The sequence below is a fragment of the Trichosurus vulpecula genome, chromosome 3 (assembly GCF_011100635.1).
Source record: "Trichosurus vulpecula isolate mTriVul1 chromosome 3, mTriVul1.pri, whole genome shotgun sequence".
In the NCBI taxonomy this organism is placed as follows: domain Eukaryota; kingdom Metazoa; phylum Chordata; class Mammalia; order Diprotodontia; family Phalangeridae; genus Trichosurus; species Trichosurus vulpecula.
The window spans coordinates 128,589,201-128,614,654 of NC_050575.1; the positions used below are offsets into that span (position 1 = coordinate 128,589,201).

The window sequence follows — 25,454 nt, forward strand, 5'->3', positions numbered from 1 at the left end:
ATAATAATAATTTAGGATTACATGATTTAGAATAGGAAGGAGCCTAGTCAAAATTCCCCATTTTATAGATGAGGAAACTGAGGCCCAGAGGGGGTCCGAAGGCAAACAACTAGTAAATAGCTTAACCGGGATTCCAACTCAGGTCTTCAAATTACAAAGGCAGTGTTCTTTTCATGATACTCTCCTCTCACATTTATATAGCACTTTGTAAAATAAATATTATATAAATGTAAAAACGTTGTTGCTATGATTCACAAAATACCTGACCTACTTTCTCATCTGTAAACTGAGAAATGTGGACTAGATGACCTATAAGTTCCCTTCCAGCTCTTATGGTTTGGATCTTGTGGTCTTCACTGACATTGATTCATTTGATCCTCATAATCTCCCAATGGGAAAGGCAGAAGAGGTAGAATTACCCCCATCTTATAGATGCAAATACTGAGAAAAGAAGTGACCTGTCCAGGGTCACAAAGCAACAGAACTGGTGTCCAAACCTTCTTCTTCTGATGACTCCAACAGCACGATTTCCAATGTGCCACCCACTCTTAGCACCCTCACTCCTGCTCACTACTCGGTAGCTTGGGGTATATCGAAATAAGAAGAGGGTCTTTGGAAAAATATAACTCACCATTCCCCTTAGAAAACAATCTCTACCTTCTTTAAGTCATCTATTCACACCCCTTCCCCACAATTACAGATCGGACACAATCACCCCCCTACACACACATTTTACTCCCCTCCAATCACCCCCTCATCATCACCCAATTATAAATACATCCATATCACCACCAATTATATACTGCCCAAATCACTCCAATTATAGATATACCCGATAATCCCAATGAGAAATAATCTCACATAATAAATACCCCTGTCAATCATTCTCAATTATATGTACCCATAATCGCAAAGATACACCACCACCCCTGGTTACAAGCAGGAAGAAAAAAAAACTGGTCTTTACAAAAATATTTAGAACGGCATGATTTTGAACAGCAAAAGGATGATAACAAACTATATGCTCAACAAGTAGAGAATGGCCAAATAAACTGAGATATGTTGATGGTAATGGTAGCACATCACTAAACCTTGTGGCCAGGAAGAGCTGGGTTGGAGTCCTACGTCTAACATGTACTGGGTGTGACCCTAGGCACTAATAAAAATTAATGAAATTGCAGCGTTATATACTGCTTTAAAGTTTGCAAAGCGTTTTACAGAAATATGTCAACCCATTTGATCCTCACAACAACCTTGGGAGGAGATACTATCACTACCCTCATTTTATAAATGGGAGAACAGAGGCTGAGAGTTTTGTGATTTGCCCAGGATAACATAACTGGTCAGTGTTTGCGGCTGGCTTTGAACTCAGGTCTTCCTGATGCCAGGTCCCACACTCTGAGCGGTATACAGCCTACCTGACCCGGACAACTGACTCCATTCTCTAAATGAAGCAGGTGTTTACCTGCTTTGGTAGTAAGAGTTTCCTCACTCAGTATTCTTACCAAAGAAAATATTAAGGCAGGTCCCAAAAAGAGAGGGGCGGAATGGGAGGCCGGCAAAGGCACAAAAATTCAGAGAAATACTGGAATGAAGTGATACAAAGGGAAGTGAACAACTGGGGTGGGGGAGGGGAGGGGGAAATCATTCACACATGACTACAACTATGTAAATGAAGACAATATGAAATGGCAACAAAACTCTGGCTGAATACAATGGTGACGCTGTGGCCGCCTGGGTCGGTAAAATTTAAAGCACACAGAATTCCCTTTTTTAAAACAAACTGTAAATCACAAAAGGCGACAGTTGCTACTATCAGTCACAAACACCCCTTTGTGTTGTTTTGTTTTTCAAGGAGCTCACTTTGTGTTTTATTGGTGTGTCTGTTTATGTGTGTCAGCTGTGTTAAGACAGAATTTATCAATTTAAGAAAAAAAATCGATTTCCCTGAGCCCCCCACCCCCAGCCTTCTCTTCACTCCAGCTAAGCTGGACACATCAGCCCCCCAGCACTCCCACACTTCACGTGTCTATGTGTACCTGCCCCAATGGGTTTCCTCTAAGTCCTCCCTCCCTCTCTTCTCCAGATGACTTCCTACCCAGCCTTTGAAAGCCATCTCTGAACCAACTCCTCCCAGAAGCTTTCTCTGATTCAGCCCCCCCCCCCCAAATTTGGTGATAACCTTTCATAGCACCCTGTTATAACACTTCAATGTATTTGTCATATAATGTTGTGTACTCGAGATATCTGTGTATGTATCTTGTTTTCCTGCTCAATGGTAAACTCCATGAAGGCAGGAATCGTGTCTCTAGATTTTGCATATTCCTCAGCCCTGGGTGTTGGGTTCTGCAAAATGTTACTTAAATAAACATTTGTTGAATAGATGGATGAATGAAGGAATGTCCCTGCCCAACACTAATCATGACATTCATTACAAAATCTCCAAACTCCCCCCAGAATCGTCGATACCCTGCAATTATGTCAACCCACTGGATTTTGGAATATGGCAGAGCCATATTAGGTCCCCAGCCAAGGCTTATGATTGGAAGTAGCAGATCAGCCGCCCATCGCTTGGAGGGTGGGGGGTGGAGCAGGTGAGAGAGAGATGTCTTTAGTGTGGCTGATGCTGAGACCATCTGTGTATCCTTGCTAAATTGCTGTGGATATAAGGTAAACAACTAGACCCCATTGTGAAAGGTTGATTGACAGTGGATGATAGATGCCTGCCTGACTCCTCCAGAAGAAACCAAATGGCTGAGGTTTCCAGTGAACAACGACCCTTACCCATGGGTGGGAGGGAGGGAGGGAACGGCTCTCCAATATCATAGGAACATGAAATATTAGAGCTGGAAAGCACTTTAGATAAGAGAATCTGAGCACGAGAAGGAATTTCAGGATGTAGAATGTTTAAACAAAAATCAGAGTGTTCAGACTGGAAGAAATCTCCATCAGAGGTGGAAGGGACTTCAGAAATTATCAAATCCAATCCCTTCATTTTACAGAGGAGGAAACTGAGACCCAGAGAAGTTTATAACCCATCAACAGTCATAATGAACTCCAGTTAGAACCTAAGTCTTCTGACTTCTAATTTATTGCTCGTTCCACTACCCCACCTCACCCATCTGCACCCAGCACCCTGGTCCCATCCATACCCACCCTCGCACCCAGCTGCACACTCACCAAGGCTGAAGAGGATGAGGAACTTCAAGCAGACAAATTCCTGCCTGTCGACCTGTAGAGAGTGCAGCTGCCGTACAAGCTCCTGGGCCCGCAGCACTAGGCTATGGAGAAGAGATCCTGCTTGGGCTGCCACTGTTGATAGGTCTACCTGGAGTAAGAGGAAGCAGGACTCAGGATCAGAAGGAAACCACTGAGACCTCTTACCCAAATCAGGGGGAGAGACCGGGTGATGTGACATAATAGAAAGGATTCTGCATTTGGAGCCAGACACCTGGCCATGAGAATGTAGGCATGTCAGTTCTTCCTTTGCATCTCATCTTCAAAATGAAAACATCCAGGCTAGAACCTCTCTAAGGTCTCATCTGGCTCTAAATCTGTGATCTGAAGATGTGTGTTTACAACAGAAACCATCACCCCTATTCAGAAGGGTCTAATTCTCTTTTCCTTGCAATTACTGGAAAGTTCCAGTCTCAGCCCCTCTCCACACCCACATCCCCCCGTGAACAAACATACAACACCCTCTACAAACTACTGTTAGGTCACAGACATAGGCTGCCCAGGTCTGGGCTGAGAGAGCAGGGAGAGAGAATTTGTACCTCAGGTTTATCCATTGACTGATTTCATTTGAAATGACTCAGAAGTTTTCTAGGTACTGGGTCTGGGAGAGAAGAGCAAGCAGCAGCAGTGCATAATGCATAGAAACTTGGCCTTGGAGTCAGAGAGATCTGGGTTTGGGTTCCGCCTCTGACCGATACTACCTGTGTGACTCTAGGCACCAGCGAGTCACCGCTTCTTGGGACCTCTAAGCAACTCTTTAAGATTCTAAGTTACAGAACTGCTGTTTTCCTGAATTGGTAAAAGGCGTTTCCTTATCCAGAATTCCTTCACCGATGGAATCAGAGATCCAAACTCTCTCCCCCAAAAAATCTAGAGGGGACCCTAGAATATCAAATGCTAGACCTGAAAAGCCCCTTAAAACAGTGCTTGAGTTGAGACATAGAATGTCAAAGAATAGAATGTTAGGGCTCAAGAGGGACCTGAGCACATATTAAAGATGGAAAGGCCCTTAGAATATAGAATGTTTGATGAAAACAAAACAAAACAGAATGCCGTGTAAATATAAGAGCCAAGCTTATCCTGGAAGAAGAGATGAGAAAATGCATCTCCACCTTCTTTGTAGAGCTGAGTTGACTCTGGGTATGGGCTGTCAGACTGTATATGTGGGTTGATTTGGCTGAACTGCTTTTTCCCCCTCTTTCTTCTTTCTTCTTTGTTACAAGGGAAGGCTCACAGAGTCGAGGAGGGGAGGGATATTCAGAAATGAAAATGATGTGAGAAAAAAGATCTCAATAAAAATCTATTTTTAAAAGAATGTAGAATGTTTGAGCCAGAAGAGACCTTAGAATACAGAGTGTTAGGCCATAGAAAGAATGCAGACTGTCAGGGGTCATTAGAATATAAAATCTTAGAGAAGAGCTTTTAGAACACAAAATGTTAGAACTGAATAGACAATGTTAACGTGAGAGAAGACCCTAGGGACCATTTAGCTCCACATTCTCAATTTACAGATACACAAACTGAGCTCCTAAAGTGGGGAACTGACTTACCCAAAGTCATACATTGAATTAATGGCAGACCTGGGAGTATTTCCAGATCCCCTGACTCAGTGCAGTACTGTTTCCACCATAAAAGGTTATTTCGATCTATCCAGTTGTACAGGGGACCAGGACAGGTCCCCTCTCCATTCCCTTTCTCCCAGCAGGGAACCTTGGCTCTGAAGTTCTGAACTCTTTGTCCCCAGGGTCCAGGGTAATTCCTCCCATCTCTGGGAACATGTTAGGGTGGGATGGGGAGACAAAGAAGTGGACATCCCCTGACATCTTCTCTCCCTCAATCCCACCTTTTCTTTCTTCAGCTAATCTCTCTTTCCCAGAATCCTCCACAGAACCTGAGGTCACCATCCTACAACATCCTAAATTGTCCAAGCTGCTTCCATCATATCATATTACAGAGGAGACTGAAAGCCTAGAAAAGTGGAATGACTCCCTCTACATATCAAGTCAGTCAGTGATGGAGCTGGGACTAGAACCCTGGTCTCCAGGCTAGAGAATCTTCCTGAGCCCAGAGAAATATGGGAGGGAAGATGGCAGAAGAAGCAAGGAGAAATCCTACCAATAGTACATAACCCAGAACATAACTGTCTAAATTTAATCTTCCCAGGATGAAGACAGGAACTAGGCAAAATTTTAAAGCTGGATGGGGATCATCTAATCCAATCATTCTCCAAGTGTGGTCTGGCCACCCCTGGGGGCGTCGCTGAGACCCTTTCAGGGGTCTATAAGGTCAAAACTAATAATATTAATCTTCATTTCTAATATAATAAATGTATATATATATATATATATATATATATATCCCACATAAACTAAAGCCCAGGGGAGGGGGCAGTCCTCATAATTGCTAGGAGTGTAAAGGGGATCTGAGACCACAAAGTTGGAGAACCGCAGATCTAATCTAACCCTTTCATTTTGGAGATGAGGAAACTGAGGCCCAAAGTAAGGCAGTCACTGGCACAGCTCTGCGGTTCTGAGGTCTTCTCTCCCCTGATCCCTTCTTGCGCCGCCCCTCGGCTTCCCTGCCACAGCCCAGGCCTGGGAGGCAGGCAGGAGCCAAAGCATCGGTGGCTGCACCCAGAGCTGACACTGCCAGTTTCTGAAGGGCCCTCCAGGCACAAAGAGCCGTGGAGCCGCCGTTTACTGTTGTTTGTGAATCATTGTACCTGGTGAATGGGAGCTGGGCTCAGACTCAGCTCCCTGAGCAGGGTCAGGCAGGCCAAGGGGGCGGGAACAGGCCTGCAGCTCTCTGCTCCTTCCAACACACGGCTACAAGAAGGCTCTCGAAGGCGAGGGCACACATGCACTCGCGCGCACGCGCACAGACACACATACACACACACACACACACACATACACACACATACACACACACCTCTTCGATGTATAGATTCTCCCACACACAGGCAAGATGTCACAAGAATGCACATACACACATTCACAACCTTAAGCACACAGACATATACACTTGTATCCACATATATATTGACACGCTTACAGCCACAAGTACACGCATGGCCACAGACATACATGCAAACTCGAAATATGCCAAATACCCTCAGATACACAGAAAGTTCTCACAAACACACTGGAAAGCACATTGGATTTGTAGTCAAGTTGCTCTGGGTTCAAATTTTGGCTCATCAACTTACTTCCCTCTGTGTGACCTAGGGTAAATCACTTACCTTTCCGGGCCTCAGTTTCTTCATCTGTAAAGTGAGGGGGTTGTACTAAATGACCTCTAAGATCCACTATTCCACCTCTAAATCTCTAATTTGTTGTTGTTCAGTTGTATCCGACCCTTGGTGACCCCTTGGACAATCACACACCAATACTGTCTATGGGGTTTTCTTGTCAAAGATACTGGACTGGTTTTTATTTCTTTCTTCGGTGGATTAAAGCAAACAGAGGTTAAATGACTTGCCCGAGGTCACACAGCTACTAGATGTCTGAGGCTGGATTTGAACTCAAGGCTTCCTGACTACTGGTCCAGCACTCTACGCACTGAACCACCTAGCTGTCTTATGACACTATAATTCAACATACACACACACACACACACACACACACACACACACACACGCATACTCACACACATACACACTGCACACTTATTTTCCTTTTTCATTTTTTTTCAAGCCAAGCCCTCAAATTGGGGAAATAAATGATGCTGGAGAGAACCAAGACTTCATCTCTGAGACTGCCATGTGTAAGGTTTTAAATGAGGAGGTGGGGGGGGGGAGGGTGGTAAGAGAGGACCAGTCTCCCTTTGAATGTAAAGCACTGTCACCGGATGTGTTCCAGTGGAAACTTTGTGGCAATTTCTGAGCTGTGGCACTGAAGGGATTCATTTGTGGAATATAGATTGGACTAGATCTAGGTCCTCAAAGACCCCTTCCAGCTCTGAGACTCCATATTGTAATGCTCTATATTGTAGGATCTGTTGTGATAGAGCCACTTGGCAGTTACCACTTTTGTATCATTCTCTTCGGTGCTATGGAAAGAGCCCTAGGCCTAAAGCCAACAGACCTGGATTCTCTTCCTCACTTCACTGATGGACAACCAGCTGTAGGACCTTGAAGCCGCTTCCCTTCTCAAGCCTTAGCTTTCTCATCTATAAAATGAGGCTAGTGATTCCTGCACCACCCACATAAATCCATGAAGCACTATAGAAATATGCTAGTGTTATTAATGATCATACTAAAATTCTCTTGAGAAAGCCAACCTATGTCTCTGGGAGCTAAGGGGGAAAGGAGGGAATATGCAGAGGCAGAGACATATAGAAGGGGCTGTACCTCAAATATTTGGAACAGGGGAATAGCCAAAACAAACAAATGAGCGGAACAGAGAACAGAAAGAAAATTCTATTCCTGCCTGGAAGCTCATCCTTTAGAACTTCATACCCAATATGTGCATCCTAGAGCAGGTTCCCCACTGCTGTCCTAGAGAATGACAGGTCCCAAAGTATTGCCAAGAACAGGCGGAGAAGACAAGAGAGGTAGAGATTATAGGAGGGGGTAGGAAAAAAGAAAAGGTGGTACCTCCTGGCCAGTGACCAGCAAAATGCTCCCCTCCTTCCCATGTTGGATCTGTCTGTAGATGTGGTCAAAGACAAGCAGCTCGCTCCAGCAATTCTGCAGAAGTTTCATCTGGTCAGCCACCTGTCACAGAGACACAGAGATGAACAATTCGCTGAGGAGACCACAAACTGTGAGCCCCAGCTCTAGCCAGATAATGTGCAGGGGAGGCCTTTGGGAGGTATGATTTGGGGTGGCAATTGTAATGTAGTAGAGGGAAGACCAAAGTGGGGTCAAAAGACCTGGGTTTGAGTCCCCCTCTAAACCTCCAGGCTTCTAGCCCCTCAGGCCCACATTGGGAGCCTCCTGGACCCAGTGACTCCTCCTCATCCCCAGCCCTTGGACAGACTTTATAACATAGAATGTTTGTTGGAGCTGGAAGGGACATTATAGCATGAAATGTTAGGGTTAACGGACAACTTTAAGAACATGGAACAGTAGTGTCGGAAGATCTCAGAACAACAGAAAATCAGAATATAGAATGTTAAGAGATGAAAGGGACCTCAGCACTTCCAGCGCTCATATCTTATGGCACATGTTCCATAACATGTTAGTGCTAGATGAAGCTTTGGAGATGATCTGATTCAAATCCCTCATAGTACAGATGAAGAAACAAAGGCTTAGACAGAGGAAGGGAACAGCTCAAGGTCACATAGTGAATTAACCCAGGTTTTCTTATTCCTAATAAAAATGTACTGTTTGTGAATGGCCACCTCACAGTGGCTTAGTCCCTTATGTCTAACAGGACTGGCTGCCAGACCACCTACCTGCCGGTCATGGGGAGGAGCTGAACCTGGCCCGAGGTCAGTGCTAAGTGTGTTCTCCTTCACTCTCAGCCTCCTCCTCTCCCTTCCCACTTTCCCTCTCCCTTCTTTTCCACTGCCCAGCTGTAACAACTGAACAGAACACCACCCAGAGTATAAAGCAGGAGACCATCGGCCAGCAGAAGGTTCATGGTTAAGGAGTTGATGCTATGGGGTCTGACCTGGGGAACTCAGAGCTGGAGCCCTAGAGATAGAGAGGGAGCCTCCACCCACAGGGCTGTTAGTGCTGGAGCAGAATGAGATGGAAGATAAAAAAAAAAAGATCTCCCGTAGCCAGGATAAGGGGAAGGGGTCACTGTGACCCAGGCATGTGGAAGCCCCAGAACAGCTACCATATACAAACTCCTGCCCCGGACATCAGTGCAGGCAAAAGCCAACTAAGACCTTACTCCTCCAAACCTTAGCTCTGCCCCACCCTGCCCCTCCTTAGCTTGGGACAAAAAGTCTGCGGATGGGAAACAGGAGACCTGGGTTCTATTCTCAGCTCTGCCATGAATCCTATAAATTGTTTCCTCCCTCTGGACCTCAAATTCCTTATAAAATGAGGACAATAATCTTGTCTCTCATACAAGGTGGCTCTGAGGCTAGAACAAGACTGTAGTTGGGAGAGGTACTACTATATAAAGAAGCTTTCTCCATAACCATCCTATGAGAGAAGCAATGGAAGGATGATTATGCCCATTATAAAGATGAAGAAACTGAGGTCTAGAAAGGGTCAGTAACTTCCCCAAGGTCACAGAGCTAGGCTTGAACCCAGGTATCCTGTCTCTCAGAGTCTAATGTGAAATGCAGAGTAGCCCTAACCCAATCTATTACAATTATGCTTGATATGACTGACCTATTCCTACAAATTCCTTGGACAGCAATGGAAACCCATTTCAGCCTCTCCTCCCTGCTTCAATTTTGACTCATCTCTATGCTTAATTAAGAGATGGACACATGGAGCCTTCAGTCAATCAACATAGCATGAAATGGAAAAGATCACTAACCTGGGAGTCAAAAGACATGAGCTCTAGTCAAGGACGTGCTGGGAAATGTTTAACAAACCACTGGGGTAGTGGGGGAAGGGTATGCAAGGCACATTATAGTTTAATCTACTACATTATGCACATTTTCTCCACCATTTTCTTAAGTCTAGACAATCAACAAAACCATAAATCAAGCCCTGATTTGTCAGCATTTGTCGACTTCTGAGGTGTAAACGCTCATGATGAAAATTTAACAATCAGCTCAGCATGACTGAACTGGCTCCTACACATCCCTGCCTCTAGTCCTATCTCTGCCATTCGTTTACAGAGACCTTGGGTGAGTCAATTCCTTTCACTGGGGCTCAGTTTCTTCATCCTATGCATGTGGAGGGAGGTGGACAGATGATCTCTGAGGCCTCCCATGCTTTCACATTCTATGTCCTGAGGTCCCTTCCACTCTGACATTCTATGTTCTAAGGTCCCTCTCTACTCAAGCATTATATGATGCTGCCAGTCTGTTAGAAGGCAGGTGGCTGGGACCCTCATTTAACCAAAGACAATTGGTTTAACCTTCATGAGCCTCAAGTTAAAGGTTATTCTCTTGTCCCTGTGTACATGCCCTACCTCCCCTCCGAAATATATATAAAAATGGAAATTTATAGCCCCTAGGACAAAGTTGGCCACCACTCCCCTGGGCCGGCCCCACTCCCTACAGCCTACAAGTCCTCCTCTCTGGACCAGGGGAGGCTGCAAATCTTCCCCTGCACCTTGACACATCTCATCCCGTCTCGTTCCAGAAGGGTATTTATGGATGTCATGCTGACCTCGCTCCCGTCGCCCCCACCCCTGGCCTGCCGAGGCCCTCTCACAGCAGACCAGCCCCCGGGGCCCCCTGCACCCTCCATGCTCTGATTAGTCTCCTTGCCGAAGGCCAGCTCAGGTCTGTAATTCTCGGGTGGTTGACATGCTCCCGGCTGGCCCTACAGAGTGGCAGGCAGGGGGCTCATTTGTCAGAGACAGACTGACAGAATTACTGCCCCTTAAATGAAACCATATATCTGGGGAGTTAAATCTGTTGCCAATCGTGGCTCCGGGGGGCTTCAAAGGCCAGACGTGGAGTGTGAACTGATGTCAAAAGGGACTATTAGCCATAACCCTCCCCCCATGGCCCTCCCCTGCTCTCTTCCCACCCCCCTCCCCTTCTTCTCCAGCCTTCAGGATAGCACAGGGTTTGCCCAGGACCTAAACAGAAAGGAGATTGGCTGGAACTCTCATGGGCAGTAGGCACAACAGCAGTGGACAGGCTATCTGAATATGAGAAGTTAGCATGAATTTGCTCCCAAGAACCTTAACGGAATAAGCATTCACCTGTCACTCAGAAGAGGTTTAGTCCAACTCTGAGATTTTATGTTCTACATCCCCAGGTTCCTTCTGGTTCTAATATTCTATGTCCTTTGTCTCCTCTCCTACTATGTTCTAAGGCTCCTTCTACTCCTAACATTCTCTGGTCTGACATCCTATCTTCTATAGTCCTGTCAGCTCTAATGGCCTATGAGTTAAAGTCCTCACTCTTCCTGGGGCTGCCTGTCCAACAGATGTGTTCAGGGGAGTAGATTATCCACAACCCTCCTCAAAGAGAATGAAGGGTGGGGTCTGGGATGCTCTGCCATATAAATGAATGGGGCAGAACTTTCCAGCTGCTCTTGTCTTCATCCAAGCCTCTGATTTCATAGGCTGCTTTCCCCCACAAGGTTCCCAGTGGGCCAGTAGGAAAGATTATGCATGTAGGCCAAGCTAGGGGAGAGCATTCCATAGGCCAGGATTGTACTTAGCTGCATAGCTGTTTTAAAAATATTGTCCAACACTGTACACAATGGTGTAGGACACTATGAATGTTTTAAGAACATTGTAGGATGCTATGAATGGTGTTTCTTGGGCTCAGTGCTGACCCCAGCAGAGGAGACAGGAAGCAGGAAGACCCAGCCAGTAGAAGAGGAAAAAAACACTCACCCAAGTGGGCAGAAAGCCTTGCTTCTCCTGGATGGGAAACACTTATGGGAATGGCACCTTATTACCCACCCCCTGTGCTGGAATCCAGAGCTATACAAACTCCAGAGTCTGCCTGCTACTGCTGTCCTCTAGATGCTGTCAGCTGAGGCCCGGACATGTGAAAGAAGCCAGGGTCCTCCACAGAAGAAATGATTTGCCTTCCCAGCTGTCCTGTTGACTCTCCTTCTCCTAACTGTAATATTTCTGGGCTTATTTGATCCCATCTCACAGTTTCCCCAAACTCCATGCCAGTCTCCATTCAGATATGAAGTATGGGTTATGTTAATAAACACAGTTTATGCCTAGGCCTCCAAGGCTGTATCAGGCAGCTTCCACTCCAGCAGCCACAGAGAGACTAGACAAAGAATACCCTCAGACTCCTCCTTTATCCCCGACTTTCTTACTCCAAGGAGGGACCATGGCCTCTGGAGCTGATAGCCCTCACCCCAGGTATCTAAGCTAGAAAATGATACTCCTCCCATGGTCTTCACCTCCACCCAAGAACAGATAACCCCAAAGCTCAGCCCAGTCCAGTTTCAAAACAGATAGGGCCTTTGGTCTGCCCTCTTTTTCCCAGAAGAGACATTGAGCTGTACCCTGCATGCCCAGAGGAAGCTGCGGCTCTGTAACCATCAGCACAGACAAGAGTCAGTCAAGGCTGCTCCAGCCCCAGAGCCCAGTTTGGCCCCACTGTTTACAGTCCAGGTCCCGGAACAACAACATCTCGGCTGGAATGGGAAGCAAACACTGATAGGACTGAGACAAACAGTCACTGCCCACAGAGACAGCCCCCCCCACCACTTCCATTGCCTGAAATCAGCAGAGGCTGAATCTCTGAGAGCTAGTAGGGTGCAGAAGTCTATCTTATTTCCCACCTTGGTGATAGAATGTTGGACCTTAGAATGTTAGGCCGAACATGTAGGAAGAGAAAATGCAGCACATCAAAACATATCAAGTGGAAGACCCCAGAGGTACCCTCTTGAAGTTATTTATCCTGTCCATATCCCTGGTCCCTCAAATTGTAGGCATGGGAGTTCCCACCAGCTCCCTGAGAACCACTGTTCCACCTTATTGGGAAGTTTCCATCTTACTGGTAAGTTCTTTATTGTGTCTCTACTGTTCCTGTTGCCTTTCTTCTTATCTCAGTCTGAGGGACAGGGAATGGAAGGAAATCAGCCCAGGAATTGGAAGACCAATATGAGACAGAGGCCAGGCTGCCTTTGCCAGAAACATTATCAGTAGGAAGATACCCTATTCCCCTCATTCCCGTTCCTTTGACACACCGCAGACTCATTTCTATAGGAATTCATAGGGTCATAGATATAGAGCAGGAAGGGACAGGAAATGCCTTCTAATCTCACCCTTCATCTTATAGATGGGGACGCTACAGCCCAGAGTGTCTTGCTCAACCTGTCATTCCCATCATGTCAAAGGTGAAATTTGAACCCAGGTTCTCTGACTCCAGAGCCAATGAAGTATGGGTTATGTTAATAAACACAGTTTATGCCTAGGCCTCCAAGACTGTATCAGGCAGCTTCCACTCCAGCAGCCACAGAGAGAATACCACGAAGAATACCCTCAGACTCCCCCTTTGCCCCCGACCACACTGTACCACAATGAGTCCTTCTACCAATGCACCAACCCTTCTAGGACTAGGTAGTTTTCCCCTGAGAATTAGTGAGGCCAGAAAATTCATCCACATGCAACCAACTCAGCAATAAGTTATCTGTCCCATACCTAGTGGGACTGGTCCTGGAACACAGAAGCACAGTCCATCAACAAGTCTGTCCCAGGCATTTTAAGGCTGATAGGATTAGTCTGAGCTTACCTTAACATACCCTTCAAGAACCCAGAGTCAGAGAAACTTGGAAAGATTTGCATGAAATGCACACCGAGTGTAGCGAAACAATGTAAGCAAAATACATATATAATAATAAAATATTGTATATACATATGTAAATACGTATATACTTGCACAAATCAATACACATATACACATGCGTGTACATGCATATAATGAACATACATGTGTATATATGTATGTGTGTATGTTAGAGTCAGTGGAAGAATGTAGCCAATGTACACACACACACACACATATATATTTTAGATATGGCCAATGTAGGGATTTTTGCTTGACCATGCATATTTGTTACAAGGTTGTTTTTTTTTTCTTTTTCAGTTGGTATGGAGAGGTAGGAAAGAGAATAGATTTTTGCATGGAAAAAAAAATTTAATTTTTATGAAAAGAACTCAGGATCACTCCCACATAACAATGAGGAATCAGAGGCAAAACTTAGTAAAAATGGTCTAATTCCCTCTAAATCCTTGCCGTGATACCACACCCCAATGATTTCCCTCCCATATGAGTGCCTCCCAAAGATCAGTATATGTGGAGAGGGTTCAACCTGGAAACCCAAATATCAGCCATACTCAATGGTCCAGAGGTAAATTTCCCACTTTGTACAGCATAGGCAGACAAAATTTGAAACCTTCATCCTTTCCTGTGTTGTTCTCTGGCTGTGGGAAGGGCCAGGCAGGCAGGAGAATATCCAATAATACAGCCCCTTCCATGAGCCATTCTGGTCTTTACGGTGTTCAGAGAAGCTATGTAAAGGTGAAGCCTCTGAACTGATGCCACCTCTTCCATCAGAGAATCAAAGATGGCAGAGATGCAGGAGACCACACAGCTGGAAAGCATCCTAGAAGTCATCTCATCCAACCCTCTCATTTTACAGAAGAGGAAACTGAGGCCCAAAGAGGCACAACTCATCCAACATGACATAATGAAGAAATGGCAAAGCTGGACTAGGGTCCCGGTCTCCTTACTCTCAATCCAATGCTCTTATCACCACAGTATATGTCACAGATAAGGGGAAAACAAGAGATAGACAGAATAGTCATCATCTAGAGGACATCTGTGGCTCTTTCTAATGCAATTCCATGATTCAAATAAATCAAAGAGGGAAGGAGAAATAAAAATAAGGGAGAGAGGGAAGTATGGGTGGGGGAAAGAGAGACAGACAGAGAGACTGAGAGAGACAGAAAGATATACACAAAGACAGAGACAGAGAGACTGAGAGAGATAGAGAGACACACACAAAGAGAGAGACACTGAGAGAGACAGAGAGACACACACACAAAGACAGAAAGAGACAGAGAGACAGAGAGAGAGAAAGAGAAACAGAGAGAAGTAGAAAGAGCGCTACATTTGAAGGCCCAAAAAAGTAGTGACTAATTACTGCTAATTACTATCTGTCTGATTGCACAAGTCACTTAATCTCTTTGGGTCTCAATTTCCATCTCTGAAAATGAGGATCCTAGCATTAGAACTGGAAGGGGCCTAAGTTCCTAGGTCCCTTCTAACTTAGCTAAAGAGAAGAAGACACAAGAAGGGAGAGAAGGGAGTGGGTCAAAATCCTAGAGGGAGCTAGAAAGAAAAAATCAGAGGAAGGCAAGGAAAGAAACAGGAATGGAAACAGAGATGTTGTTGGCTCTGTCCTCTGTCATGTCATAGGAGCACAGACCTGGAAGGGACCTTAGAGATCCCTAGAGGTCCACACCTGCCATTTTACAACTAGAGGATGCTGCATAGAGGCCCAGACGAGAGAAACAACTTACCCTGGAATCAGCCAGCTAAAAAGCAGCATAGTCAGAAAGGCCAGCCCAAGCCCCCCACCCCTAATTTGTGCTCTTCCCGTACTACACCACACTGTTAGGTGAGGACTTGTGACTCTCATTAGAACCACCATACTTCTGGCCCACAGAGATAGCAGAAAGGGAGAAAGGTTTGGGGAGAAAGAGAGGAAGAAAGAGAAGGACTGAGAGAGGGAGAGAGAAAGGGAGGGAAAGGTGGAAGGAAAGAAGAGAGAGAAAGAGGAGAGAAGAAGGGGAGAGAAAAGAGAGAAAGAGAGATTGGAAAGAGAAAGGAAAGAAGAAGAGGTGGGGGAGGGGCAGGGGAAAAGGAAAGAGGGGAGGAAGGAAGGGGATGTGGGGACCATTGACCTTGGCCACTCACCTCCAGCTCCTTGAAGACCACACAGCTCCGAGCCCATTCAACAATTGAGAAGAGCGTCTGGTCGGCCATCTTGCACATGAGGCCGAAAGGTGTGGGCCGGTCAGGCCGGCCCTTGGAAGGCTCCTGTAGGCAGGCCAGGATTCGAGCCTTAAGCTGGCCTTCATCAGGCTCTAGCTGCAGCAGTTTGAGGATGAGCTCTGGGACCCCGGGCAGGCCAGGGCCACTGGGATAGGGCTCTGGGTAGCCATAGGGTAGGGCTGGCTCGTGGGGGCTAGCATAGGGCTCTGGGTACTCTGACTTGATGGCACGGCCAGGGAAGGCAGGGTAGAGGTAGCCAGCCAGTGGGCCATGAGTGGGCACAGCCATAGGCAGACCTGGTGGACCATAGGGGCCCCGCTCATAGTCTCCAGGTGGCCCTGCAGGTGGGGCGGGTGCCAAGCCCTTGGCACCTGGGTGGAGGGCTGGTGCCAGGGGGTAGTCAGTTTGTGGAGGAGGTCCCATGGGTGGACCCGTCTCAAGCTTGAATCCATTGGCTCGGATCAGGGCCTTCTTCTGCTGTTTTAAGGCACGGTCTCGCTTGTACATAGGACCAAACTTATTTCTCCCACCTCGCATTCGATCTGCTCGAACAGCTATGGAAACCACAAGAAGGATCTTGTCAGGAAGTCCTCCTAGACTGATCAGAGAGAAGCCACTAGACCTCTTCCAGCTCCTCTCCTCAATCTCCATCCTCCACACCCACCTTAAAGGCTAATAAATGAAAGCATGACACTCCAGATCTTCGACTAACTTACTGCATGACAGGCCATCTCTTCTCTATGAGCCTCAGTTTTCTCATCTACAAAATGAAAGCATTGAACTAGAGGATCTCTAAGGGTCCTGTTGACCCTAGTGTTCTACGTTTGAAGCTTTGTGTTCATTTTAAGACTCTTTGTTCTAACATCCCAGATTCTGACTATGTCATTCCTCTCCTCAAAATATCTTCAATGGATCCCAACAGCCTCTAGGATAAGATGCGTACTCCTTAGCTTGGCATTCAAGGCCCACAACAATCTGGTTCCAACCCTTCTTCCTGCTCTAATTTCACATCATTCCCTTTCATGAACTATGCATTGCAGCCAAACTATACCACTAGCTATTCTTTGAACCTGACACTCCCTCTCTCACCTCTACACAGTCACACAAACTATTCCCTATACCTAGAAACTCTCTCCTCAAATCTGCTTATCAGAATCCTTATTTTCCTTCAATGCTAAGATTAGTTCCTACTTCCTCCATTAAGATTTCCCAGGTCCTTGCTCAAACACCACCCCCATACCCTTTAGCCTTTTCTCCCTCTTCAAATTAGTTTTTTTTCTTATTATGGTCATGTACAGGTTCTATTCCTCCAACTGTAAGCTCGTTGAAAGAAAGGACTTAGTTGTTTTTTTTTCTCTTTTTGTATAGAGCTTCGTATACAGTAGGCAATTAATGTTTGTTGAATGGAATGGAATTACAGTCCCTTACATCTCTATCATTCTATATTCTGAGGTCCCTTTAAGCTCCTCCATTCCATCATCTTTGTTCTAACAGTTTATGTTCTAGGTTCCTGCTAACTCTGACATTTATGTTTTATTCTAAGGTCCTTTCTAGTTCTGACATTCTCTATGATTACATGAAATAGAGAGTACCTTACCAGTCATACTCTCACAGCTATATCATGTATCCTCCATAAAAAATGACCCAAACTCACTCACCAAACAAGTTTCTAAATCTTACTTCAGGTGACTGGCAATCCACCATAGTTGGCATCCTAAGGAATATGGCTCTGCCTAGGTTTGGGAACTACTTCACTCTCTGTACCTTCAAATAAATTGTTCCCCTGGGCCTCACATTGTCCAATCCGACTCTGATCTGCTCTCCTAGATTTAAGCAAATGTCGGGGTGGGGAAATAACGGAAATGAGGCTCCTACTCCTCCTCTTTCCCATGCCAGAAAGGGGCTGGAGCTTCTGGGTGTCTTTTTTTCAGGGAGGAAGAGAGCAACCTGCCCCATTCCCCGCCCTGCGCAAGGGAAATCCTGCCTGTGTCAAACCTAGGGCTCAGTGTTTTGGGCTCCCCTGGATGCTAGTGTTTTCTTCTCCCCATCTATACTCTGTATCTCCCTGAGCATAGTCCTCAGCACACAGTAAGTGCTTAATAAATGTGTATTATGTTGCATTGTATATGTCTCTTCTTGTTAGAAGGTTGTCAGAGCTCTGATGACAGGGAAATGGTTTTCTCATCTTTGTATTCCCTACAATGAAGAGCACAGGGCCTGGCACACAGTAGGTGCTCAGTAAGCATTTGTCTGAATGAATGCGTAAGTGGATCTCAATTTTATTCAAACCTGAGTGAGCCAGTCTCCTGGTCCAGCCCTTCCGGAAGCTCCTTCCCCCGGGAAGGCCTCTCCAGTCCCCAGCCAGATGTTCCTCCCACGGCCCAAGAATGTGTCACTTGGCTGGGAACAGGTGCTTCTCTGCAGCACAGCATTCCCTCCTCCCTCCCTCCTTCTCTACTCTGTGCCCCTCCCCCACCATCTCCCAGCACAGACTGAGAGTCTCGTGGGGAACAGGGAGAGCCCTCCCTTGGCCCAGGAAGAGTAGAGGGAGGGAGCGACAGAGGGAAGGAAAGCAGGAGGAATAGAGGAATAGAGGCCTCATTCAGTCACTGTTCTAGGTCAAAGCTAGTGCTGGTCTCTTCTTCCTTTTCCTAGAATCTCCTCTGTTATCCCCTCCGCTGTTATCCCCTCCTCTGTTTCTGAGACTCACAGAGACAGCATTTCCCAGCCCCCTGCCCCTCACTCCCTAGCCTGTGTTGAGGAATATATGTAATTATGCTGACATTATGGTGCCATGGAAAATGCCCTTGCTAGGAAGTCAGCAGGCATGGGACCTAGTCCTGCCCTGGCTATTAAGTCACTTTGTGATCTTGAATAGCTTATATCGCCTTTCTAGGATAAAAAGATCTTAGATCTTAGAAGCTAGAAGGGATTTCAGAGATCGTTTAACCCAACCCCCTTAATTTTATAGGTGAGGAAACTAGGGTCCGGGGAAACGAAATAATTTGGCCAAGGTCACACAAGTAATGTCAGGTGAGATTTGAACCTGCGTCCTCTTACTGCAACGTTAATGCTCTTTCTAGTGTATCCCACTGCTCCCAACTAGGTGACTTCTAAGGTGTCTTCCAGATCTAAAGTTCTGTGTTCCAATACAGGGTGTTCCTAAAGTCTGGACACATAGGCAATTGACGGCAATGTGGAGTTATTGCATCAAGTTCACGTGAGTCTTGCAAAGCGCATCAACCTTTGCATCACAAATGAATTGAAGACGTTATTTGTTAATATTTCAATTAAATAAAATGTTGTTGAAAATTTCATTCATTTCACTTCTTGAAAATATGCATTTTTGCCTACATGTCCAGACTTTAGGAACACCCTGTAGTTAATGTTCTTAGGTCTTCTCTAGCCCTAACAACGCATGTTCTATGTTCTAAGGTTTTTTGGTGCTAACATCCCATGTTCTATTGTTCTTCGAGTTTTGAGTTATGAACTTCCTGTCCCCCCCCCCCTTGGAGAAAGGGGAATTTGGAAGAGCTTGAAAATGGATTAGTGCCATTTCTTACATCCCCCATATAAAGAGGACCACAGTAAAAACCAGCAGAGTCAGCATTGCAGCCTGCCTGTCTGAAGAAACCTTTGTGGATCATCTTCAGGGGCTTAGATGCCATCTCCTCCATGGAGTGTTCTCTGAGCCTTTCCCTTCCTTTTCCTCCCCTATCATACCAAAAATGATCTTTCTTTCCTCTGAGGAGGCCTTATAGTATTTTGTTTGTACCTCTCTTCATCACCTTACTGGGTTCTTTTGGGTACTTTTGTTATTTGCATGCATTTCATCTCCCCTTCTACAAACTTCCTGAGGAAAGAGATTATAATTTATTCATCTTCGAACCACCTCCCCCAATGATGAATCATGCACACAGTAGGTGCTTAGTAAAGGTGTGTTTGGATAAACAAGTTGATGGAGTCTAATTTATTCAAACTATTTTGTTCTCAGAGTGAAGCACTCCAACTCCACACCCCATGGATTTCTTTGAGCCAGTGACATGACCACATACCTCTAATGTCAATATCTGGGAGAAGAGTCTGAACATATCATAAAGTTTGGATATCCCAGCCTTGTTCGAATACAACTGATTTAGATCCTAGAGAGCATCCTATGGTTGCTTACTCCTCCATACTCAGAGGCAGTGTGCCATAGTGAGAGAAGTGAGAGATTTGAATTCAATAGGCCTGTGTCCTGCTCCCAGCTCTGACACTTTGCTAGCCTTGTGAACAATAAACAAATCATTTTCCCTTTCTAACAGTTTCCTCTTCAGTAAAATGGGGATAATAATATTTGCACTCCCTGACTCATACTGAAGATACAGTTTTGAAAAGCTTAAAATACTACATAAATTTGAGTTGTCCAATGCACCCCTGTCTTTCTCCCAGGCTCAGGTAAAAGTCCTTAAGGGAGGAGGCTAAGATATCAATGTCCCTTGAGATTCACAGAGAATCAATGAAAAGGACTTTAGAACACAGAACACAAGAGTTGGACAGAAGGGATTTTGGATATGGAATCATGAAAAGGCTCCATCCAAATCAACCTCTCTCATTTTTCGTAGGAGGAAATGTTAAATTCCTTATCCAAGGAAGGTCACACTGAGTTAGCAGAAGTAGAGCCCAGACTCACGATTCATTTTCCTCACTCTTATCACTACACTAGTTGTCTTGGTAAGTTAATGAAACCCAGTTTCAGAAAATTCCCGTATGATCTCCAGAGGTCAGGATCAGTACTGATCACCACCCCCAGAATAATGGAGACCCTAGTCAGAAGCTCTCTCACTGAGGCATCGGTCCTCCAGGGTCCCCATCACTGCGTGCCTTTCCCACTCACAGCACTGGCCAAGTTGGGCCTCCTCCTCCCTGCTATCTTCACCAGCTTTCCTAGCCCTTCTGTCTCTTTACAATAAACTCAGTTCTCACTCCCCTTCTACACCCTGCTGAGCGGGGCACTATCGGATGCTTAAGAAGGAGGGAGCAGGGAGAGAGAAGAGTCTACGGATAGTACACGGGCATGGAGCTGGGCTTGGGGCTGGGATTCGGGTGTCACCCACCTTCCAGCCGCATCCCCACAGTCAGGCACTTCTGGAAGCGGCAGTAGGGGCATCGTTTACGCTGTGTCTTGTCAATCTTGCAGTTCTGGCTCTCGGTGCACGTGTAGTGTTTGTTATTCTGTACGGTGCGCTTAAAAAACCCCTGTGTCCCGGGGAGATAGGAGGGAGTTAGCACCCGAGAGTCCGGGAGAGGAGGCCAGATGAGGGAGGAGGGGGAGAAAGCACCTGCGTAGGGGAGAGGCAGTTGGGAGAGGTTGATGGAAGAAGCTGTGGGAGGAGGAGAGAATAAGAGGGGAAGAGGAGAGAGAGATTACAGGAAGAGGCCTGGGGAAAGGATTCTGAGAGATGAAAGAGGACATGGAGGAGGAGAGAGAAGACTGGAAAAGTGGGATAAGAAATGAAAAAAAGGTATGAATTCGGGGAGCAGAAATGTAGGAGAGCGCTGGAGGACTGGGAAACTGAGGAGGGAAGAGAAGAAAGGACTGGGGAAGAGTGAAAGGATAAAAGAAGGCGGGAAAGGATATGGAGAAAGGGGAGAGGACTCAAGAATAAAAGGAAAGGATCCCGGGAAGGGGAAAAGATGCAGAGAGTGAGAAGAAGATATATGGAGGAGAGAGAGGGGACAAGGGGAGAGGGTGCTGGGGGAAGGTTTAGGAAGTGGGGAAAGCACACGAGAGTCCAAGAGATGTAAAGAGAGGAGAGTGACCAAGAGGTGAGGGAAGAACGCCTAGGGACAGGGGAGGGGACTTAGGGATAGGACAGGGGCACTTGGGAGAGTGTGGAAAGACATGGGGAGAAAGCATAGCAAAACGGAAGGAGAGCTGGAGAGAGGGTTGGGGAAAGGATATGGACAAAGGACAAAAGAAGTAATTTGAGAAAACAGAAAGAAGGGAAAGAAGTCGGGAACAGGGATATGGAGAGGCAAAAAATATTCAGGGGAAGAGAGGATATGGGGGTGGGGGGCCAGCATTGGGGAAAGAAGATACAAGGAAAAAGAATGAGGAACAGGGTTTCCATAGTTAGGCCAAGATTGGAAAGCGAGGAAGCTCAGGGTCCCCCGAGAACTGCCTTAGCTCTGGGTGAGGAGACACCCAGAGCAGGGAGCCGGAAAGGGGGCTAACGCCCTAGTGTAGACCAAAGAGGGGCTGTACGAAAGAAGCTTGAGTGTTCTTTGCGCAGGGAGAGGAGCTCATTCTAGGCTAGCTACTCGGCGCGCAATCGACATCGGAACGCAGCGAAAAGGCTTCTACGCAGTTCCGAGGAAAGATTCCGGCCCCGAGGCTGGGTGAGAGCCAGGTACGAGGAAGTGACAAGTAAAGGATCTGTGTCCCCAGGGACCCCTTTTTGACCTTGAAGGGCAGCGGCCCCCAGAACTAGCCCAGACCCTTCCTAACTGGAATTCAGGGGATTGGAGAGAGATAGGGCTCTCCTTATCTCCTTATTTCCTGACTTCGAGAGTCCCAGGAAACTGGTAAAGACTCAGAATGGGGCAGGTGCCCACTTCGGGCTGAATATCAGACAGGTTGACAGAGAAGACCTTGTGTCTGAGGAATCCCAAATTTATTTTTGTCCCGACTCGGGGGTGGTGGGTGTGGATTCAAACGGCAACGAAATAGAGGCCTCTTACAGCAGGAGCCGTGAGAGGGCCGCAGTCCCGGCCCTCGGGGTTCTTGGGTCCTTGACCGTCACCCTCGTGCACCGAAGCCTCGAGCAGGGAGGCGGATATGGGAAGGAGGAGCTGTCCAAAGTCAGCGCTTCCTGCGCTGTTAAGGCCAAGCCCCTGTCATCTCACTCGCCTTGTCCCGCCACGGTGCCTGCGTGACTCTCCTAAGCATCTCAAGATCTGCTTGAGCGTTGGTTATCATACTAGGGAGCCCACGTCACCTGCCATCTTCTTTTTCTCTCCATCTGTCCCAGTTCTTACCGCGTTCCAGCCACACTCCACCTTCTCCATGTCCCCTCCCTCTTTCTTGGGGTAACTTGTCCCGAGCACTCATTAGTGACCCGCAATCCTGTCTTGGTCACTCCAACAGCTCAGAGCACGCATTGGTTAACTCCTCCTCTCTCCTAACCATGTTTCTCTTCGCCGCCGCACCCCCTCCCCCAACTCCAGGTCTGTCAGTATCCCTCCCCTTCCCTCTTTTCCTGGCTGGCCAGGCCAGATCCGACTGGCCCAAGGTATCCAACTCACTGTGTCAGACGGCCAAAGCACCCCTTTCGCCCTCTCCATCCCTTCCCTGCCGACCCGTGTCGGGTAGTTGGCGGCCCTTCGTCCTTTCTACCGCTTCCTGAGGATCATCTCTCTCCTTCCCCATTGCTGGCCCACCTTGACCAGAGTTCCTCTGTCACTGTGCTGCCTGGCCATCATCCCTTCCTTCAAGATATTTTGCGGTACCTCGCTGCCTGTCAGTGACCCCATCAGAACCCCCCTGGGCCTCCCTCCCACCCCAAGTTCGTCCGATTCCCTCTCAGTCTGGCGGTCGGCTTGCGGGGGCAGCTCACCTTACAGCTCTCGCAGGTGAGCAGCCCATAGTGGTATCCGGATACCTTGTCTCCGCACACCGGGCATAGCTCGTCCAGGTCCTCGTCGTACGAATAGTCCATGCCCTCGGCGGCTGCCTGGCGGGGAGAACAGAAAGGGAAGAGTCACCACAGAGCGATCACAGGCAGCCCAAGAGCTGAGGGTACAGAACCAGGGAAGGGGCAGGGGGCGGTGGCGCAGCAGAGCCAGGCGTGGCTCAGGGCTACGGAGGAGCCTTTATAGCGCCCGCGAAGCCCAGAAGAGACCAGCCTTCCCCCCTCCCCGGGGTGGCGGGGTGGCGGGGTGGGGGGGGCTCCCTCCCTTTTCTCTTGCCTCTCCCGCCCCCGGGAGGGCGGGCTGGATGGCGGATGAGGCACGCTGTCTAAGGGATCTCAAACTGGGTTTCGGTCTGGGCCTCTGGGGATCCAGTAGCCAGAGCTAGCACAGCACAGAGCCTGGCCTTGATCCTTGCCAGGGGGACAGCCAGTGCCGTCGAGGTAGAAGTTTGCAACCCAATGCGCTTCTCTGGCAACAAGAATCCCCCACGGCCGAGTCAAGTGCTCCGGGACTAGATGAGGACCAGCTACCTGGAATAAGAGGAAGGGCAGCAGGGTGGGGAAAAGGGAGAGACCATGAGTGGAGACAGGTCCTGAAATCATGGCAAAACACTGTGTTGGTGAGACCGAGGGCAGACATAGTGACAATGGGCAGAAACAGAAGAAGGGGTGGTCTGCGGAAAGATTCAGAACAGAGACAGAGACCTCTGGAAGAAAAAGAGAGCCAAAGCAGAAAAAGAGCCAGTGCAGGTTCGGAAACAGAGGCTGGAGGAGGTAGAGACGGATATTCCTAAGAAATGACAACAGAAAAATAGTCACACGGAGATACATACACACACACACACAGAGAGAGAGAGAGAGAAGAGAGAGAGAGAGAGAGAGAGAGAGAGAGAGAGAGAGTCAGAGATGGAGGCTGAGGGAGAAGTAGAAACACTGAAATATGGCCTCCAGATAGAGATACTGAAGAGGAAAAACTGAAACAGAGTCAGATTCAGAGGGGATTGGGGGAGAGGCCCAGCCGGGGTGGCTTGGGCTTAGAGACGAAAAAAAGACCCTAAGAGAGACAGAGACTAAAGAATGGTTATGAAGACAGAAATAAATCCATGCAGAGACAGGGAGAGACTTCGGACAGAGATAAGAGAGAGGCACAGACAGGGAGAGAAACTGAGGCGTAAGAGATCAGACGCACAGCAACAGGAGAAAGGTCGAGACTTGGGGGCTGGGGGAGCACCTGAAATAAAATTACAAAGACGAGAAGAGTAGAGGCAACGGAAGAAGGGAAATGGAGATAGAGACACAGCAGAGACTGGAAGAGAGTGACCAAAGTAGGACGGGGACTCTAGGCAGAGACAAGGTGGGGGAGAAAACCCTTCAGGTAACGACCGAAGGGTGGCAATGGGGCAGAAAAGCATAAACAAAGACAAGAGAGACAGAGACTTGGAGAGAGAAGTGGGTATCGAACAGGGGCATAGAAACGCAGGAAGAGAGGGGTTAGCAACCGAGCCTCAGAAAGAGACACACACAACGACAGAGACATAAGACACAGGGAGAGACAGAGATAATACACACAGAGACACGTCCAGAAACAGCAGAGACCGAGGAAAGGAAATGGAAGCAGAGACATGGAATGCGGAGAGACAGAGACACTGACAGAAGCAGGGAAAAAGGAGGGATGGAAACGGACACAGAACAAACAGATGAGGCAGAGACACACAGTGAGATACAAACGACAGAGACATTAAAACAGAAGCACACGAGATAGGGAGACAGAGACAAACAGCAGCAGTCATCAGAACCAAAGAGACAAAGTCAAAAACATCAAATGCAGAGACAACACTCAGGGACAGGGACAGAGTCATGAGATCCAGGGAGAGAGAGACACTGACACGGAGAGAGACAGAGACATCGAGAGAGACAGAGCTCCACAACTGCAGCAAAGACAAGAGTCCAGAACCAGAAAGCTCGTCCGCCTTG

At 47.3% G+C, this 25,454-nt stretch overlaps 1 protein-coding gene across 1 annotated transcript in view; it reads right to left on the minus strand.

Annotated features, from left to right (window-relative positions):
* Positions 1-23,507, minus strand: part of NR5A1 (nuclear receptor subfamily 5 group A member 1) — a 38,017-nt gene extending 14,510 nt beyond the window's left edge. Inside the window, exons 1-5 of the mRNA XM_036752373.1 lie at positions 23,406-23,507; positions 20,904-21,045; positions 15,730-16,361; positions 7,835-7,954; positions 3,181-3,328 (exon numbers count right to left, since the gene is read on the minus strand). Coding sequence (XP_036608268.1) covers positions 3,181-3,328; positions 7,835-7,954; positions 15,730-16,361; positions 20,904-21,045; positions 23,406-23,507 — 1,144 coding nt within the window. The remainder of the gene's footprint in view (positions 1-3,180; positions 3,329-7,834; positions 7,955-15,729; positions 16,362-20,903; positions 21,046-23,405) is intronic.
* Positions 23,508-25,454: the final 1,947 nt, after the last annotated feature.